Source organism: Zootoca vivipara, chromosome 2, assembly GCF_963506605.1.
Source record: "Zootoca vivipara chromosome 2, rZooViv1.1, whole genome shotgun sequence".
NCBI lineage: Eukaryota > Metazoa > Chordata > Lepidosauria > Squamata > Lacertidae > Zootoca > Zootoca vivipara.
Window position 1 is genome coordinate 115,450,139 of NC_083277.1, and position 21,014 is coordinate 115,471,152.

General features: G+C 49.1%; 1 protein-coding gene across 2 annotated transcripts; it reads right to left on the reverse strand.

Annotated features, from left to right (window-relative positions):
* Positions 1-1,113: 1,113 nt before the first annotated feature.
* CDK4 (cyclin dependent kinase 4) lies at positions 1,114-20,997 on the reverse strand. 2 transcript variants are annotated; one of them, XM_035102985.2, is made up of 8 exons: positions 20,853-20,971; positions 17,497-17,745; positions 12,134-12,269; positions 11,825-11,992; positions 10,749-10,858; positions 6,388-6,438; positions 4,068-4,203; positions 1,114-2,336 (listed from the first exon to the last, which is right to left on the reverse strand). In XM_035102985.2, exons 2-8 carry the CDS (start codon positions 17,712-17,714, stop codon positions 2,244-2,246), a joined length of 912 nt encoding a protein of 303 aa, XP_034958876.1. In that variant the 5' UTR covers positions 17,715-17,745; positions 20,853-20,971; the 3' UTR covers positions 1,114-2,243. The 2 variants fall into 2 exon arrangements, with proteins under 2 accessions (XP_034958876.1, XP_034958869.1); XM_035102978.2 differs by having other exon boundaries at positions 1,115-2,336; positions 20,925-20,997.
* Between the last annotated feature and the right edge of the window lie 17 nt (positions 20,998-21,014).

Consider the following 21,014-nt stretch of genomic DNA (forward strand, 5'->3'; position numbering starts at 1 on the left):
AGTGAAGACTTGTATGTGTGACGGCTTGCTGCATCTCCTCCAAGCAATGTGATTTAATGAAGGAAGTTGACAGATTTGCCTGCAAGGCAATTGCAGGCTGGAGAGGCCCTGTGAAGTTATCTTTCAAGAGGTGGCTGCTGCTGCTTACCAGAAAAGGGAACTGCTTTTGACAAGGTTTCCTTTTGAGAGTAGTAGGCAGTTTACTTGAGATAAGATTGCCTCTTGCACCCAGGGCTGAAACGTAAAAGAAATACCCTCCAAATTTGGCAACTAGGAAGACCAAGAATATATTTGCATCTACAATTCTCCAGTTAAGTGTTCATAATTTAGAGAGATATTCCAAAGGGTTTGGGGGGAAAGATTAAGATTTTCAACGGGCGAAAACTGGCTCGCAGGGCAGGGGGCTGCAGAGGGAGATTTTCCAGGAAGGTACTCTGGCAATCCTCAAAGGGACCGCCCACACATCCTGGCAGGAGTGGCCAGACTCGGGCACTGGGCAAATTCTCACACTTGTATACCCACAAACACAGGCTTGTCAAATGCAAGACGTCCTATTACATTATAAAATAGTTACCTGCACTGTTACTGTATGGGACTCCATGACGGAGCGACTGCACTCACAAGTGCTGAAAAAATCAGAGTGATTGGATTTTTGAAATCATTTCCCACCCCCCTTTAAGAAGATGGCCATTCAAATCTGCTTTATACCGAATCATGTAGCACTGAAACACTGGAGTATTGCTCTCCCAACCTCATTCCCACATCTGCTACTCAAAACTCTCAAGATGGGAACTGAACCAGGCACTCTTCTGAATGCATATTTTGGGCTCTTTCGCTGAGCCCAAAATACAACATTCTCTATTATGGACTGGGTTGTGGGTTTTTTATATAAAGGTTAAAGGGAACTGTAATGTGCTACTTAAAAATCAGATTCCTGGAACCAACATCAAAGATTCCCATTTCAGTACGTGGCAGAAATTACCCCTGCTTATCAGTGGGGATGCGGGTGGCGCTGTGATCTAAACCACTGAGCCTCTTGGGCTTGCCGATCGGAAGGTCGGCAGTTTGAATCCCTGCGACGGGCTGAGCTCCCGTTGCTCGGTCCCAGCTCCTGCCAACCTAGCAGTTCGAAAGCACATCAAAATGCAAGTAGGTAAACAGTGTTTCCATGCGCTGCTCTGGTTTCACCAGAAGCGGCTTAGTCATGCTGGCCACATGACCTGGAAAAACTGCGGACAAATGTCGGCTCCCTCGGCTAGTAAAGCAAGATGAGCGCCGCAACCCCAGAGTCGTTCGCAACTGGACTTAACTGTCAGGAGTCCTTTACCTTTTTTATCAGTGGATCAGCACTCAAGCAACCCAGACACAGACACTTGTTCATTCATCATACTAATAAAAACACAATACATTTTCAAGTGACAGGAAAGGGGCAAGACCAAGCTATACTTGCCTGGCCCCTGCCTATCCATATTCTTTATTGAAATTTGGTTTTTGGAAGCTTTTTTATATTAAAAGGAAAAGCTTCACATCAATGACAAATCAGACAGATGTAGCTGATCTCTCCATCTGAGCAGATCTCCCATGCCCAGATCCCCAATTACGTAGGTCTCTCCTGACCGGTGTCGTGTCAATTCAAAATAATATTTTTTAAAATGAATTGTGAATACTTTATACAAAAATATCCTTTGCTCCCGCTTTCACGGTGCTCAGTGTAACAAGTTAAGGCAAGGCTTTAGTGTCAAACTGTTAGCCGCAGGAATGTGATAAAAGGCAGGAACATTATTGTGTGTAAACTGTTATAAAAATTTATTCATTTTTAAAAAAAGTTCTTGGAGACGCCTTTGGCTATGAACTCAGATGGCAAGAGAGAGAAGCCTCAAACTGGGCTGTCTCAAACACAAACTGGCCTTCAAGAACACTGCTGGGACTCAACCCAGGAACACAGAAAGTGAGTGTGCACGTACGTCTGCGAGGGTGGTGTTGGCACAGAGATACCACAGGAATCCTAGTTATTTCCAGGTCAGGAAGGATTTCAGCGTTGCACTTCCTGCAACATGCACCTTTTCGTTCCGCATGTTGGCAACAGCTCCAGCCCCCACCCCGCCCCTCACCAGCACAGGCAGGGGGCTTGGGAGACTGTCTGACTTCAGCCTCCAGGTGGGGTGCAAATTATCCTCATACACACGCAAAGTCTTTTTGTGCACAGTCTTTTCAGCCCATGCCAGGGACCTCCTGGGGTGCCGCTAGCCTTCGCCTGCACTTTGGTCTCGAAAGTACTGGTGATGCAGTGCTTGGAAGGCAGAGATCCGCTTGTACGGGTTGAATGTCAGCATTTCCTAGAGGGGGAGAGAGAGTGGGAAACATTATGAATTATCACATCATCTTTCATCGCAGGCAGGGCAGGGTCCAGACCTCCTGTGCGCAAAATCTGCAGGAGGGTATCCTGAATGTGTGCAAACCCCAAATTGGGACACAGTGTGGCGTACTCCCATCTCCAAGGATTCTTCTTGCTATACAGCTTATGACTCTCGAGCGTCTCTAGAATCCTATTTCGAAAACATTGCCCCACATCATCCTATGACTAAGGGCGAGTTCACACGGTACATTATTCATACGCCAGTGATCGCCAACAGCTTGAATGGGTGAAAAGCCAGCAGTCACTCCCAGTTACCAAACACGTGAGTCAGTGGCATTTGTTGCCTATTTACTTCCACAGACAAATTTTCCCCAAAGGCAGGTCGCTAAGAGCCAACAACTTGGCCAGGTGGCAACTTATTCAAATAGCTTGCTTAACAGAAATGATAAAAGAAGAAGAAGAAGAAGAAGAGTTTGGATTTGATATCCCGCTTTATCACTACCCAAAGGAGTCTCAAAGCGGCTAACAATCTCCTTTCCCTTCCTCCCCCACAACAAACACTCTGTGAGGTGAGTGAGGCTGAGAGACTTCAGAGAAGTGTGACTAGCCCAAGGTCACCCAGCAGCTGCATGTGGAGGAGCGGAGACGCGAACCCAGTTCCCCAGATTAGGAGTCTACCGCTCTTAACCAATACACTACGCCACACTGGCTCTCCAACCTTGTGCCCTCCAGATACTGCCGGATTTCCAACTGCTCTCAGCCCTAACCAGCAAGGCCAATGGTCAGGGAAGATGACACAAGTTGGGAGTCCCTGACAACATTCTGAGAGCTCGGCTAGTCTAGGCATATTTAGTTTTCTTGTGCAGGGGTTCCAGTTTGATAAATCAGGGAGAATTTAATAATGTCCCTCGCACTTTCCAGCCAAAGCGATCCGCGATCAGGACCAGTTTTGCCACTGGAAGATGCTGCTTCTTTAGATTGCTCTCCAGGGTGGATTTTTAGGTTAATGGTGTGCATGGAATTTTTTTTAAAAAAGGGTAAAGGACCCCTGGACAGTTAAGTCCAGTCAAAGGCGACCATGGGGTTGCGGCACTCATCTCACTTTCAGGCCGAGGGAGCCGGCGTTTGTCCGCAGACAGTTTTCCGGGTTGTGGCCAGCATAACTAGACCGCTTCTGGCGTAACGGAATACAGTGATGGAAACCAGAGCGCATGGAAACGCCGTTTACCTTCCCACCGCAGCAGTACCTATTTATCTACTTGCACTGGCGTGCTTTTGAACTGCTAGGTTGGCAGGAGCTGGGACAGAGCAATGGGAGCTCACCCCGTTGCGGGGATTCGAACCCCGTGCATGGACAGAAGGCAGTGAGCATATGCACATCGCTCATGCGGTGCCATTCGGAGGCTACCCAAACCACGCTAAGATCTGCCCTCTCAGTGCACAAGCCGAGTAGATCCCAACTGCTGGAGAAGAGTACTGCATAAATATTAAGTGCATTTAATCCACTCTCGAAGCCACCTTTTAAGACTACTAGGCGGAAACACGGCGAGGCCAAGGCCGCCCAGCATATTCAGGATTAAATCTGCGGGAGGGAGGGAGGCACAGCTCATGCTCTTAGCCATCATTCCAACTCCAGCTCTCAGGTCCACCCACTCCCTTGGTCAATTCCCTCTGCCTCACACAGTGACCTGCCCATCTCTGTGGAACGTACCAACAGCAGCTGAGCTCCCAGGGGTTCGATTTCCGGCACAAACTTCTCGACAGGCTGCGGGGAGCGGGCAGCAAAGGCGCAGCGCGGCAGAGACACGTCCAGGGGCCAGTCCTCCTCGGATGGGAGTCCGATCAGGCTGCAAGTCAAGGAGAGATCATGAGCCAGAGTCGCCTGGTGGCTTCCCAGAAGGCAGCCCTCTGCCAAGATATGTGGGGCTCGGGAGATTACCAGGGTTGAACGTCACCACCCCAGCAGCATGTCAGTTCCTGAGCTATGCAAACCGGTTTCTCCTAATTTTGCCACTGCTGTTCTGTTTCAATGTCTCCACAGCCTTAACCAGGCTTCCTCAACCTCGGCTCTCCAGATGTTTTGGCCTACAACTCCCATGATCCCTAGCTAGCAGGACCAGCGGTCAGGGATGCTAGGAGTTGTAGTCTCAACATCTGGAGGGCCGAGGTTGAGGAAGCCTGGCCTTAACTGATGCTGAGCACAGCTGTGGGGAACCTCTGGCCCACAGACCGAATTATGCTCACCAGGCATTCCCATTTGGCCCGTGCGTCAAGTTCGGTCAGGCCATGTTCACCTGCCTTATGCTGCGCTAAGTACATTAAGGCTGGGTGAAAAGCAAGTGTGCCGGAACTACCAATTAGCAGCTGCTAATAATAATTGATAAATAATAACAGTTTTATTATTTATACCCCACCCAACTGGCTGGGTTTCCCCAGCCACACATGCTCTGTTCACCTGGTTTCACGAGCCCTGGTGATGAGTTTATCACCAACACTGTGGGCTATGTCTTTGCCCAAGCAGTTTAATTTCAAACTATGTGGGCAAGAATGGGTCAATCGCCCATGATGACAGATGTCCACTTATCAGACCTGGAGCATGGGGGTGGGGTGGAGATATAAGGATCTGGCCCCCAAGGTGGATCTGTAATAAACTGGTCTTTGGTCAAGTCACCAGAGATGAACCAAGGACGTTCAGTTCATGCCCACCACAACAGCGTTGGCCAATGTGGGAGTGCTGCTGTGCTCAGCTCCTGGCTGTGGGGTTGGCCACGGTGAGAATAGAGTTCTGGCCTAGATGGGTCTTTGGACTGCAGTTTCCCAATCCCCTTGCCTCACCTATTTCCATATCACACTGCTCTTGTGAATGTGCCAGAAGTAGATCCCCTAACATTATCCACTTCGATTTTAGTTTTCAATCCCCTCTTCCAACGTTTTACAGTTTAAGTCAACCTAGAACTTTCATAACTTTTCGGTTTCTTTAAATTTCAAATTCTCATGCTTTTCAAGGAAATCTTAAGGAAACAATGCCTTTTATTTTTGTGAGGCTGAGCTCACTTACCCAGGGGTAAGCATCAGTGAACCCAATTAAGCTTACTTCTGAGTAGACACATACAGTGGTACCTCGCAAGACGAATGCCTCGCACAATGAAAAGCTCACAAGACGAAAGCGTTTTGCGATCTTTTTGTTGACTCGCAAGATGAAGTTTTCTATGGCCGTGCTTCGCGAGACGATTTTTTTGCATTTTTTTTTGCTTGGCTTTGCTTTGCTTACATTGGAAAACCGCAAGACGAAATTTTCGCAATACAAAACGACTCGCGGAACGAATTAATTTCGTCTTGTGAGGCACCACTGTACAGGATTGTCTAATAGGAAGTGGGGGAGTTCATAGATCATTCTTGCCACTCCTATTTCCCTTCCTTTCTACTGTTTGTCCCACTTCAAGAGTGAGACATGCATCTTGAACTACTATAGCTTCTCACAATGTTGGAATGAGTTTAAGAGATCTGACAGACTAAATAATCCAACATTTGCATTCATTATGCTAGTAGCATATTTGGAAAACTTGAAAGTTTTCTGACTTGCACACACACAAATTTCATTGTGAATGATCCAGAGACCACCTATTTCAACTCCTTGCTGCAAGTCAGGATCTTTTCCTGCTAACCACCAATCGTCAAACCCACTGCAACCTTCAATTAACGGGGGCTGTCAGAGCGGATAACTCCAGCCGACATCACCAGACAGGTCTGTGCTCTGCAGTAGAGAACACACACTAGTCACTAAGACGGGGCAATTTGAACGGGGTGGGGAGAAATCCCTCAGGACCCCAGGCCAGAATTTACTAAGTAATGCCGGTAATAATAATGAGGAACTTCTCTTATGCATCCACATGCCTTGGCATAGCACACTCATAAAAACGAGCAGAGTCATGCACGATTATGCTGAGTAAGGCAGATGACCTAACAAAGCACCCTTTCCCCCGGTGGCTTTCGCCAGCCCTTTGGAGCAAACAAAAAAAGGCGAGACTCACTCAAAGATCTTGCCTAGCTGGTCAGCTTCAGAGTTGCCACAGAAGAGGGGCCTGCAGAGAGGACAAAAGGGAATTGAGATTGCTTGTCATCGCGAGCCCTAAACATGCATTACCAGAAGCCTCTGTCATCTGTTTTTTGGAGGCCACATGTAGGACATGTGATATATTGTGTCACTGCAATACTGGGACTGTATTACAGGCAGTCCGTCACAAGGCAGTTGCGACTTGATCCACAGAACCAGGAAATGTAACATTCAAAATGGCACCGGGCAAAATTCCCAAGCCCTGCCCCAGACAATGGTGACTAGCAAACAATGAGAGACAGGGGTGAGGTGAAGAACAGATCTGTTGTTAAGGTTGTAGCACCTCAAGATGGTCCAGTTACTCATCCCACTGGTCAACTGGAAAGGCTAACCCTTCCCCAGCTGTCCATGTAATGTCACCAAGCAATTACAGAGGATTTCATCATACGCACAGCAACTTCACGAACCACTCTCTCATACACACAACCAAGGAAGTCTTCAAGGAGAGCATGACAACTTTCAAAATCAAGAACCTTTTATTCTAAAAGGTTTATTGAAGCAACGCCATTGCTACACTTACGACCAACCCTTTCTCCCTCATTTCACCCTAGCCATCACCCTGCGAGGTAGGTCAGGCTGAAAGACATGCAGTGACAGGCTCAAAGTCTCGCAGTTTCACGGCTGGGTGGGGATTTGAACCCTGGTCTGCCAGGTCCGAGTTTAACCACCACAGTGGCTCACAAACCAGAGGTTTGCACAAGGAAGAACATCCCTTCAACAGGACTTTGTGAAGCCAAGTCTACATGCCAAGTTTCTGCACTCCTGTGTCGAGGTGGAGAGCCAGAAGCACAGGAAGCGCTCATGGAAAAATGCTCTGGGAGGAGGCAGCCATCTTTTTGGCAGCCACTTCCTGTTGCGCCGTGCCCCCTTCTGCACCTGAACATCTGAACAGAAGCATACACCTGGTGGTGCCATGCCTCAGATAGAAGTGCTTTTAAACAGCAGTCTTCAGCCATTTCAAACCTGAAACCTACCTTAATCTAAATCAGGGGTTGGCAAGGCTTACCGGGCAGAGATCCTTCATGCGCCGGAAATTGCATCTGCGCATGTCCGCAGCGCCAGAAATCACTTCTGCACATGCCCAGAAGCTGAAAACCACTTCTGCACAGAAGTGATTTTTGGCATCTGGGCATGTAGAGAAGCGATTTCCAGTGCCGCAGACATGCACAGACACATTTTCTCACCTATGGGCATGCGCAGAAGCAATACTGGGAGCTGTGGAAAAGAGTTCCCATGCTGCGCTGCGCCGGTTTAGCGCGGTGTGCAGGGACTCGCCGAGCGGGTGGCTCGGTTCGGGGGCGGGTCATGGGCTGGTTAAGCAACTCTCATGGGGCTGCTTCCGGCCCATGGGCGTTAGGTTGACGACCTCTGATCTAAATAACCATCTGGGGACCCCCTTCTTAATATATTAACATTATTTATTTGTATGGTGGTATGGTTGCTGTTACCCATCTTACGCCAGGCAGCAGTGGCCTCCAACTCTCCAGTTGAAAACCAGTGGATTAGACACAACAGCACTTGACAAGAGTCTCTTTGAGCAGCCTTTTTTCTTAGGGGGGTGGAGGAAGTGGTCAAGAAGGAGTCTGACTACTCTGACAGCGCATGACAAGGAGGGTTTGCAGAGAGATTGATGAGCCTTCTCATATGCCAAATAATACGCAGATTGAGTTGACAGACCAATCTAGCTGCCACCTCACCGCAGCGGCGTCTTGAACAAAGGCAGTAATCTCAGAAACACACGAGGCCTCTGCGAATGAGCACACAGTTGCAAGCCAACGTTGAGCCAAATACTGAATCATATAAATTTACCAAGAAGCAGTGGGAGGGGAACGCTGTTCTATTTTATGTTTTTATGATGTGATTATTTTTTTAATCATGATATTATATTTTACTATGTATTGTACATTGTTGAGTTCCCCACCCCCTAATATTAAGGCACCTAGAAATTTTCCTGGCAACCTTAACATTATTAGCTGTGAGGATAATGTGACCATTTTAAAAATGTTTCTGGGTGCTCTTAATTTTTTTAGAAGCTTTGCTTAATTTATTTTTAACTATTGTGTTTTCCTGTCTTGTTAGTTTGCCAGATCCTGAGTCCCTCCCATCAGATGTCAAGGAAATAAACAACTATCTGACTTTTAGGAGGCATCTGAAGGCAGCTCTTTATAGGGAACTTTTCAATATTTGATGTTTTACTGTGTTTGATGTTTTAATTTGTTGGAAGCCGCCCAGAGTGGCTGAGGCAACCCTGTCAGATGAGAGGCATATAAATACCGTATTTTTCCCCATCTATAAGACACCTCTATGTATAAGACGCCCCCTATTTTTGGGGACTAAGATTTAAGAAAATGGGAGCAGATGTATCCGTGTATAAGATGCCCCCTAATTTTCGACATTATTTTTTAGGGGGGGGGGACCTAGTCTTATACAGTACACGGAAAAATACGGTAACAATATATTATTATTATTACTACTACTACTACTACTACTACTACAAATTCCTTACCAAGCAGTCATTTTCCCAAAAGCCTGAAAACATAGCAGAAGTGCCTGCGTAATTGTAGCAGGAAGAGAAGAAAAAGACAGCCCCCAAACCATTTGCAAGCTGCTGCCCCCAATGGCATCTGTTGCCACTCCCTGCCTAGCAGTCCTCAGCCCGAAAGATAAGCAAGACAGGAGGTTTGGGCAGGCCCAGCCCTAATCTATTGTCTCCCAGCTGTGCCGATGGCCTGGGGATCCAGAGAGTGAAACGTGCCCCAATAATTCACAAGATCACACACACCCCCAAGTGCAGTTTGCAAATCCTTGGCAGAGTTTATATTGTCGAAAAGCACGGAAAGCAAGGAGGGGCAGCATGCAGGTCTTCAGAAGAGCGAGGAGACGTAACGTAAGAGTGAGGAACGGCTTAGGGAGCTGGGTATGTTTAGCCTGCAGAAGAGAAGGTTAAGGGGTGATATGATTGCCATGTTCAAATATATAAAAGGATGTCATATAGAGGAGGGTGAAAGGTAGTTTTCTGCTGCTCCAGAGAAGCGGACACGGAGCAATGGATTCAAACTACAAGAAAGAAGATTCCACCTAAACATTAGGAAGAACTTCCTTGACAGTAAGAGCTGTTCGACAGTGGAATTTGCTGCCAAGGAGTGTGGTGGAGTCTCCTTCTTTGGAGGTCTTTAAGCAGAGGCTTGACAGCCACATGTCAAGAATGCTTTGATGGTGTTTCCTGTTTGGCAGGGGGTTGTGGTCTCTTCCAACTCTATGATTCTAGGATTCTAGGATTCTAACATATTCTTGGGACCCACGTTTTCCCTAACCCTACTTGTGTCTACACCACCCCACCCCATTGGGCCTCCCTCGCTGCTCCCATTAAGTTGGAGTGGGGTACATTTGACATAACCTGTGAGCCCACAAAACTCGCCGCACGACTTAGCCTCTGGCGCAGAGTCGCTGTGAGGATAAAATGAGGTAAGGGGGAACTATGTATTCCACCTTGGGCTTCTTGGAGGAAGTGGAAAATAAATGTAATAGGATGTGTGTGAATAGGATTTTTCAAAAAGGCTGACACAAAACATACATGTGTGCAAACCTCCTTTCTCGCCCAGTCCTCCCTTGCCTCTGCAAACAGCCAGTCCGTTGCCAATTTGTGCAAAGCTTTTAACAAAATACGATGCACAAGACTACAAAAGTCTGCTCTGACAGTGGCTCCCCAGGATTCAGAAGAGGGTCTTTTCCACCACTGTCTGGAGGTGCCAGGGACTGCAAGCTGCTGCAACCTTCTCCATGCAAAGCATGTGCTCTGAACTGTGGCATTTCCCAAAAGAAGGGTGTCCTTGGCACAGAATGTGCCCTGTGCCAGTTACTGAAGACACATTGGCATTTAAAGGAGCACTGTGCCACTTCTGAGTAGTCACAGCGTCCCTCAAAAAATTATGGGAAGTGTGTTTGATTGTTCAACCACTCAGAGACCTGTAACTGTAACAGGGCTCACCGAAACAGCTCTGGGAGTACCCCAAGAAACTACAGCCAGAGCTGTTTGAAGCGGGATGCTGCTGCTTTGAACATACGGTGCAGATCGGGCCTTTGGCACACAGCACTTAGAGCTGCGGCAAACCAACTTCTCACCCTACAGCGGTGCCCCTGGCAGCCGCGTTGGAACCCCTCTAACGACAAAGGCTGCGTCTGCTTAGCCAAAACACCACCCCATTCCCTTCCTTTGGTGAGATGTGGCAACCCTGCCGCCACAGCCCCTCGCATGAACGATCTCCCCGCGCCACTCACTTCCTCCGAAACATTTCCGCAAAGATGCAGCCGACGCTCCACAGGTCCACGGGGGTGGCGTAGGCCGACTGGAGCAGCACTTCTGGAGCCCGGTACCAGAGGGTGACAACCTGCGGCAGAGATTTAGCAAGTGTTCACAGGTGAAGGAAGCGGCTTGTTTATAAAGCGCCCTCACCCCCCCCCACCGCTTCCGCTCAATGCATCACCACAAAAATCCCTCGAACAGCCTGTGCATTTTGGACTTAAGGAAGGCGTAGTTCTCAAGAGATACGCTGGGCATGGGGCCAAGCCCCATTCCTTTCAGCTACATGGCATGGCCTTTCTGGCTGCTACTGGGATACACCCAGCCCATTCCACTTCCCATTCTCAAGGGGGCTCCTGGTCAGCCAGCCTCGGCTGGGATTCAGCATAGCCTTACAATCTGCAGCTCTGTGTCCCAGTGTCAGGCTTCAGGGAATCAGATCCCCCTCTCCCTCACGGCTGGCAGCCAGAAATGGGAAGACAAGAAGTTCTTACCATGGTATTTTACTCAATATGGTACCATGGTATTTTACTCAATATTCACAGAGAGAGACGAAAGAATGTGGTCTCTCTTAGAAAATGGCATTGCTCCAAGTAAAGTCCCACCCCCTCCCGTCTCTCCTATTCTACATCATCCCTTTGCTGGCTGATCAGTGCTTTCTGCCTCTGAGCTTTCTGTTCTACTACTCTCAATGCATGCCTGGTCCTGGGAGAGGGGAGGTCAGGAATGCTTTCTATAGACACTGAGTCTGTCAGCTGTCTCTCCCCTGGTGCTTCTTCTTCCTGCTGTTCCTCTCCCAATACTTCCCAGCTTCTCCCCTCTGCAGCCTCTGAACTATGACCTTCTGCAAACCACTGTTCTAAATGTATAATGTCCTCCTCTTCTTGGGAAGGTTCAGGAAGAGAGGGGGGGGGAAACACCCAGGCCTGAAAATGGTCTTCCATGTAACATGGGTAGACAACCTGGTACCCTCCTGATACTGTTGGGACTACAACTCCCATCACCATCGCTTCCCACTGGCCATGCCAGCAGGACCCAGCCAAAGTAGACTCACCAGTGGCGTAAGAGCCATCTGGCAGCTGTAGATGCGAGCCAGGCCAAAATCAGCCAGCTTGACTTGACCAGAGCTGGTCACCAGGATATTCTCCGGCTTGAGGTCGCGATGGACAATGCAGTTTGAATGCAGGAATTCCAAGCCGCTCAGGAACTGGTGCATCATGTCCTGGGAGGGGGAGAGGGGAAAGAAGAGCATGTTGCATCAACACCCATACTTTAAATGCCTTAGGGACCCCATATTCAGATGCCCCCTCCCAAGTACCGTACCATCCCAACATCAATCCAGGATGCTCGTAGGGATGTTTACCTTTATTACCTCCACGGGTAACCCGGGAGGTGGAGTTTTTTCCAAATACACTTTCAGGTCCTGATCCACGTGCTCAAAGACCAGCGTCACTTTAGTCTCACGCTCCGTCCGTGTTGTCGTGCAAACATCCATTAGCCTACAGGGTGAGGAAGATGCTTATAAAGTGCTCCAGACCGGGGGGGGGGGGAGGAGGAGGATGGGGCTTGTGACATTGGGAAGTTAATTTTTTTAAAAAGTCAGCTCCAAATAAGAGCCTCAAATAGGGCTGGTGCAATCCAGGCTCTTCTCCAAACGCAGAATTCGGGAACCTTTCATAGCTCAAGGCTGATGGGAAAATGTAGGCGGAGAAAGAAACATAAATCCGACCTTTGTAGATAAACCCAGAGGCACTCTCAGAGTCCGAAGGCACATTCCCTCTGGGGCAAAACACTCAAGGGGAGTGAAAAGCAAAGGTCAGTGAGGGGTGGGGTGTGGCCTGGGTAGGGGGTGTGGCCTGGGGGGCCAGGTAGAGGCCAGGTGGGCGGAGGTTCCCCACCCGTGTCTTGATATAATGAATTCTGCGGAATGCTCTCCCCAGGGAAGTTCGCCTGGCACCTTCATTATACACCTTTAGGCGCCAGGCAAAAACGTTCCTCTTTAACCAGGCCTTTGGTTGGTCTGTTTGACATCCTATACCCTTTTAAATGGGGCTCTTTTCTGAGGGGGGTGTTATTGTGGTGTTGTCTTTATTCTGATTATATATGGTGTGATTTTTTTTTCTATGAACCACCCTGAGACCTCCAGGTATAGGGAGGTATATAAACTCAATAAATAATAATTATTAATAATAATGAGGCTGGAAATGATGCAGACTGCCAACAGCCTGTGGCCACAGCACTGAAACTGCGAGAACATCACTTGCTCTAACTTATGCCACCCCGCCCACTGTTAATTCTGGCCCAGATCATAACAAACTGCACCTTCCAGACCCATGTTGCTGTAAGCACAGGGTATTTTCATTGCCTGCTCATCTGCCAGAACCCTTCCGTTCCAGCCTCAAGACCCACCTCTCACAGGTGCGACATCCTACGGCCCTCACACTTTCTCTCCTCCCATATCCCCCCCCGCTCTACACTCCTCCCATTCCAGCCTTGCTATTTCCCCCACAATTCACCTGCAGTTTCGGCTGAGAATTGTCCCTTAAGGCAAACACTACCGGGGTTGTAAACCGCCTGCCGAACCAAGACCTCTACTCTCCCTTAGTCAGGAAACAACTCAGAGAGCCCGGGGGTGGGGTGGGGGCACTAGTCTGATTCAATGCCCTTTGTCTGCAGGCCCTGGAGCTGGAGGACCCAGATTCTGGGTTTGGCCTTTCCGAGTCTCCCCAAAGGAAGGAGTGATCAACCCAACCTGCAGCCAGCAGGAAGAGTGTAAGCCAGTGATGGGCAACCTTTTGAGCTTGGTGTGTCAAAATTTGCCAAAAAACCAATCATAACTTGGGTGGTGTGTCACTTTGAGGGAAAAAAACATAATTTCATGATATTTATAGTTTAAATAACAAAAATGTATAATTGTAATATATAACTGTATTTAATAAACCAAAAACTATTTAACCAAACCTAACCAAAAACCCCTTATTTATCGCAAAGTGCCCAGAGTTGTTGAGCTTTTTGGGGGAGCTGCTGACCAAAGTTTTGGAGGTTTCTTGGGGGTGCATATTTGCTTTGCTTTTTTGGGGGGGGTGCCTCAAAGCTGCTGCGCTTTTTTGGGGGGAAGAGAACAGAACTAAATGACGAATAATACCTTCGCTTGAACTAACACGCAGCACTGACATAGTCTGCCAAAGCGCCAAAAAACCCAGCACAGAATGGGTTAAAAAACGAACGCTGTTATACCCAATCATCGTCTGCCAAAGCACAGAAAGGGTTAAAAAACCAATCTCTGGCTACCAGCAACAACAACAACAAAAGGATCGGAGACAAGCTGTAGTGTGAGGAGGAGCGGGAAAACAAATGGGGGGGGGGACAACAGCGTGAATGGGCCGATGGGGCGCGTGCCAGCAGTGAGGGCTCTGCGTGTCACGTCTGACACGCGTGTCATAGGTTCGCCATCACTGGTGTAAGCAGATGAATATATACCATATAGCCGGTGTGGGCAGGCCTGCATAACCATAAGCAGTGCTTTTTTTCCTTGGGGGGACGCAGGGGTATGCATACCCCTAAACATTTTGTGAATCCAAGTTTGGCCTCACTGAGGGGCAGTATTTCAATATGAGTAGGAAAATGAGAGTACCCCTAAACATTTTTTTAAAGAAAAAAGGCACTGACCATAAGTGAAATCTGAAGCAAAGCATTGTGGGAAGTGAGTTGCTTTTCTAAAGGTTCAGGATCCAAGGAACAGGGCGTATATCACATCCCCTCTTATATACAGGGTGTGTATCACATGGCCCTGCTCCCTTCCTCTCTAGGTTTCCAGGCCAGGGATGAGAGGAGGGGTCATTTGCTGAGTCCATTGCCTTTGCTCTGTCTGAATCACCTACCAATGGGTGAGCCTCAAACAGGTTTCACCACCTGAAAACCCCAGTCTGGGCCCAAAGGAAAACGCCAACAGAGTGGACTGTGTCAAGGCCATAGGCAGCTTGCACAGACATCAGCTGCCTTTTCCAAAATGTACATTCAAGCCCTGGTTCAGGGATAAGGAACCATTTTTAGCCCTCTTTGGGATGCCGGTGGTGATGTAGCTAAAGGCAAGAGGGCAGAGCAGTAAATGTGAACGGAGCTTTGTACAGTAGGCTAGTTTCCACACACAAACACAACCCCTCTCTCCAGGGAAAGAAAGAACCAAGATCAGAGATCAAGGACACATTCCAGCCAGGCAAAAACTCTCAAGGAGAATGCAAAGCAGGGCCAATGAGAGAGAGGTGTGGCTTGACAGTGTCAAGGACCAGAGGGGCCTGGAATTGCTTCCCATTCAGTGTATTTAGGGCTGCAGCCCTAATTAAAGAGGCAGTTCCGCCTTCCAAAGTTGACCACCACCCTTCCCTTCCCCCCAACAAACCCCACTATTGCCTCTATGCAAAAACAAAACAAAAACACCAAACCAATGGACCAACAATGGAAACTGCTACCACCCCTGAAAGCAGTGTTCAAAATTAGCCAGGTGCCAGGTACATTTTGCACCTGGCTTTCAACCACTTGCAACCAAGTGAAGATGCCTGGGCACCAGGATGGCAACTGGAGGTGCATGCCTGGGGAATCACTGGATCTAGGCTGTTTTCACACACTAATGCCCCACCCTGTAGAATTCTATCAGTTATATTTTATCTGCACCATCATAATGAATTCGAGGAACCAAAATGCTTTTTCTGCACAGCCTGAGCAGGAGCAGTGAACAATGTGATAGTTAACTGTTGCAGCTCCTCTTCACTTACCCCACCCCACTGCCCCTGCTCACAGTTGTGAAAAAATAACGTTATGAATGGTCCATGTCGCCATTAAGAAAAAGAGGTCGGAACAGGCCAGTATATGTGTGGACTGTCCCTGGATCAAGGAACTTTTCATCTTTAAGTTCTCAAAGCTCTTAACCTAGCTCAAGGTTGTCATCTGAACCAGCCAGGTGTTTAATTGATAGTGCACCATTTGAAAAGACTTTAGAGCCATCCTGCTCCAAAATGGCAACCAGACATTTTGTTTTGGTGACTATAACCTTTGTTTATGGAGCCATTTGGCACCTAGCTTATAGGCCTGAGTCTCTAACACTTCCTAAAAGGTAGGAGCAATGAGGGGGATCTTGCCCGTCAGCTAGCACCTTCCTGGGGTGCCAGTTTTCAATAGCAACACTCCGGGGACAGTCAAGGTGGTGCCCCCCATAGGGAAGCTGAATTGCATCTCTAGCTGGCATAGCCAGCCATGGAGAACATGTAGCTCTTTGGGTATTGCTGGACTCCAATTCCCATCAGCCCCAGTCAGCATGGTTAATGGTAAGAGATGATGGGAATCGGAGTCCAGCGACATCCGTTGGCTACCTTGCTCTGCTCTTCACTAAGGGAAAAGGAGCTTGGCCTAAAGTTTGCATAACTTTGTGGGGAAAGGGTGCATCAGACAGATTTGAACCAGAGGCAGAAACCGAAGGCAGACAAACATACTTTGTGTGTCTGCAAGTAGCCCACTTCCTTCTTAGTTCTTAAGAAATCCCAGCCTTAAGGCGAACCGGGCAAAATTCCAACTGGCCCAAGAACAAAGACACGTCTGCTCCATCCAAAGGAGAGCCATCCACTCTGAAATGGGCTCTTTCCGGAGGGTCTCCATGCCTCCTTTGTAGAAGCCTCTCCTATAGGTCAGGTTACAAGCCAGCCATTTCAACAATCCAGGCCCAAACACTATAGGTCTAGTCCAGGACCATCTTTCACCCTATCCCAATGAACAGAAGCTGGTGTTCATGCTAGTGCAATTCTCAAAGAGGGTTCTGGAACATAAAAAATGGTGGGACGTAGGCCAAGCAAGAACACAAGTTCCTCCTGGCCTACAGGAGTCAAGACCAAGGTCTTAATTTGAGCCGGGCCCCTGATCCTAACCTCATATTCAATACAGTCCTTTCAATTCTGGAACATCACACTGTAATAAGATTATATTTGAGTATGTACAGAGCACATCTCCCTCCCATTCTAGCCTCAGCCTCCCCCTCTACCATGCTTGCAGCCCTTCAGATGCCCCTGACCACTAGTCTTGCTGACCAGGACTGATTTGGGAGGCCAACACCACCCAAAGGGCCAGAGGATCAATACAGGAATGGACGAATACAATTTGGCACACTGCTCTACTAGAAAAACTGACATTACAAATAAAAGCAATGAGACACGATAGATGACTTTTATGGTCAATGGTATAGATTTGCTCAATGGACAAAAGATAGCCCTAATAAAATCCTGCCACCCACTGAACTCTCCGGAGAGCCTTATTGGGATAAGGACAATAATTAAATGGTAAACTCGTTAAGATACTTGGAATGTAATGAAAAATAATAACATTATCATGGATACTCTACAGCTAATTTACTTACTACAGAAGCAAAAACCATGCATATCATTGGTCTTTACAGCCTCAGCTATGTTTCCTATGGATGAAATTTAAATATGAATAGTATGTTTTTTTAAAAAAAAAGATCTGAAGGGCCTCAGGTTCTCTGTCCCAACCTATACCTTTGGAATTAATAGGTGTGTCTCAGCATTCAAAGGCCATTGTTTCAGGTAGCCTTGGAATGCCAGCCCCCTTCCTCTCCCCGCCCCTGCCAGAAATCGATTGCAGCACATGTCACAAAGCACACACTCCCAAGCCCCACCCTGGGATCCTTGCAGTCAACCCCCCCACCCGTGTCATGCCCCTCACCGAACAATGTTGGGATGGTCAAAGTGCTCCAGCCGCTTCAACAGGGCCACCTCGCGGACGGTCGACAGTGGCAACCCGTTCTCGCTGTTCTGCACACGCACGTTCTTGAGGGCCACAAACTTGCCGCTCTGCAGGTCGCGGGCCTTGAAGACGGTGCCATAAGCCCCGATGCCAATCTCGGCCACAGGCTCGTATTGATCCCGCACTCCCATGGCCATCCTGGCAGTCTGTTCCAAGAGGCAGCAGAGGCTTCATGAGATCGAGGGGAAAGAAAAAGGTTCAGATCGGTTAGCTGGGCAGTCGACTTCCCCTTACAATAGGACGGCAGGTTCCCTCCAGTGTCCCAATGCTCATCTCCCTCTCCTTCGTTCTTCAGTGAAATGCCGGCCTGTTCCTCCTCTTATCTGACATCACAACCGCACCACAAGTTTAAAGCGCGTTTGTAGCATTTTAAGAGACACGGATTACTTCAAAGAATTATTGGAGCTATGGTTTACCTTTCACGGAGCTGCAATTCCCAGCACCCTTCACAAAACTACAGTTCCCAAGATCCATGTATCTAAAATGCATGGTGTGGATTTTACCTCAGCCTCTCTCTTTATTCCCCCCCACTTCAGATTCCAGGATTCCCCCTCCTCTCCAGTTATCACAACCTTTGCTTTCCCATCCCTGAGACAGGAGGAAAGCATAGGGGGAAAGTTGCCTCCCTTGTTAGACGAGTTTAGAGCACCTTCCTTTAAGGTCTGCCTTAACACTGGCCTTGGACCAGAGCTTCCCAAAGCCCAGTTTCTATTATCAAGACATGAGTACTCCTGGGCATGTGCAGATTACAGTAAACAGATAAAGGGAGACAAGCAGAGAAGCTATGCTTAAAATTCTTAAGCAGGAGAGGGAGTTTCGGCAGGCGCACAGCTAATTGTACCTTCCAATATCTCCTCCTTTGTACACCATTAAGAGTGACAAACAAATCCAGCCTTCAAAGGCTTTCAATCAAGTCTTTCGAAGTAGCCCCCCGCCCTGCCAACTGATCCCTCGACACATGCACACCCCAGCCACTCCATTTTGGGCTAGCAGATACGTTTGTTCCACTGAACACCATTAGTTGCTAGCACCTTCCTCAGACAGTGCAAGGGCAATTGCTCCATGTGCATTGGGGGGGTGGGGGTGAGCAGGACTCCAACTGCAGAGACTCTAAGCCAGGGGTAGGCAACCTAAGGCCCGGGGCCCGAATCTGGCCCAATTGCCTTCTAAATCCCGCCCACAGACAGTCTGGGAATCAGCATGTTTTTGCATGAGTAGAATGTGTCCTGTTATTTAAAATGCATCTCTGGGTTATTTGTGGGGCATAGGAATTCGTTCCATTTTTAAAAAAAAATCAAAATATAGTCCGGCCCCCCCACATGGTCTGAGGGAGGGTGGACCGGCCCATGGCTGAAAAAGGTTGCTGACCCCTGTACTAAGTGCACATACTGTATAGACTTGGCCCCACATAATCACACCATCAGGGCCCCTGCAAAAGCAGCGTCCCCAATCACGCACAACTGAGTGGGTGTGTACTCAGCAGACAGTTTAGTGAACATGTGTAGGCCAGAGCCTGCTGCCATGTTCCCACTCTTGCCCCAACCTCACTCACGGAGTATACACACAAGCGCGCCCACCCACCCACAGGTTGACTAAAAGGGACTCCTGTCTCATAAACACAAACCAGGAAGAGTGGGTGTTTTCCCCACCCTCTCAAGGCATGTGGGCAAAATGGGGATTCCAGCTCATGTTAGTACAGAACCCAGGGTGATCATTTACACAGGGTACAAGTGTGTCATCCAATGTACTTTCTGACTCATTTGCACCTTGCTTCCCGTAACTCCCCGTCAACTTAAAACGGATCGTTTCTTGGTTTCTGTGAATGCGCCAGTGCCACTGGTACAGAGATGGCGGAACTTGAGGCCCTCTAGATCAGGCATCCCCAAACTTCGGCCCTCCAGATGTTTTGGACTACAATTCCCATCTTCCCCAACCACTGGTCCTGTTAGCTAGGGATCATGGGAGTTGTAGGCCAAAACATCTGGAGGGCCGCAGTTTGGGGATGCCTGCTCTAGATGTTAGGCTCCAGAAGTCCCATCATCCATGACCAACGGCTATGCTGGCTGGCTGGCTATGGAATTTGGGAGCCTAGCAACATGTGGAGGCCCTGTTCTTCAGGAGCCCAGCCTGCTGGGCAATGCTATACAGCAGGCACCCCCAAATTGCGGCCCTCCAGATGCTTTGGGGCTACAACTCCCATCATCCCTAGCTAACAGGGCCAGTGGACAGGGATGATGGGAATTGTAGTCCAAAACATCTGGAGGGCCGAAGTTTGGGGGTGCCTGCTATACAGTATAGGGGCAGCTTTCTCCCACAATAATTACTCCACACAAAAATCCCGCCGGCATCTTCAACACCCAGTTGAGGCACCAACTGGCCTACAAGAACACACCCTACCCCCCACAATGCAACAACACTTATTCGTCCCTGCTGCTCCCCACCACCTGAGACAGTTCAGTCAACAGAGCATGAGGCTCTTCATCTCAGTGTCATGGGTTTGAACCCCACGTTGGGCAAAATATTCCTGCATTGCAGGGGGTTGGGCTGGATGACCCTCAGGGCCCCTTCAGACTTTGCGATTCCATGTTTTCAAGAGGGTGGCCACGTTGAGTTAAGTGTCAGTAAAAGCATGCATTTGCAGGCATTGAAGGAACATCCGAATAGAAGGAAAGAGTCCCCCTTCCTCGGATGCACGACGCTGTTAGCCTCAGGGCTTGCAATGCAAACTTCCTTTTTGAGCGTTAAAGGTTTCAGCAGCAGGCCATTTTGCTGAGCCCAGCGCAGAAGCCAGAGAGCCTCTCCTCCGCAGCCTCTGCCGATTGCGACTCATAGGAGCGTCCCGCGGACGGCTTTCCGCGCGCAGGTCGCGCACCCACTTCAGCCCCGACCCCTAACCATATGGGCCCCCGCCCCACTTCCCCGAACAAAGCCCCATTGTGCGCTCCCAACATTGCAACTCCTTCCTCCAGGGCCTCCCCGGGGATCGCTGCCACATGCTCCCTTCCTACCCCAGATGGGCAGGGAAACAAAAGCTCCCCGAGCCCGCGCTTCTTGCAGCCTCCAGCAAGAAACCCGAACTTGCAATAACTTGACAGTAAGTTTGCAAAGGGGGGGGGGGAGAGAAAATCCCCAGGCCAAAGCCTCTTCCCCCGATCGCAACCCAAAGTGGCCCCGTGCAATACTCCCCCCCTGCCCCACACATGCACCCACCCCACCGCCATCCCATAATAATAAACCCCCCCTCCCTCTGCCAAGCACGGAGGGGCAGCAGGTGCCTTTGTCTCGAGAGGAGCGAGCACGTTGCTGCCCTCCCCCCCCCGTTGCCAGCGATCAGGGCCCGGACTCACCCAGCTGCAGCGGCGAAGGGGCTGCTCCGTCCCCGCCGCGGTGGAGCGCAGGGAAGCGGGAGGAGGGAGGGGGCGTGGCTGGAAGACCCC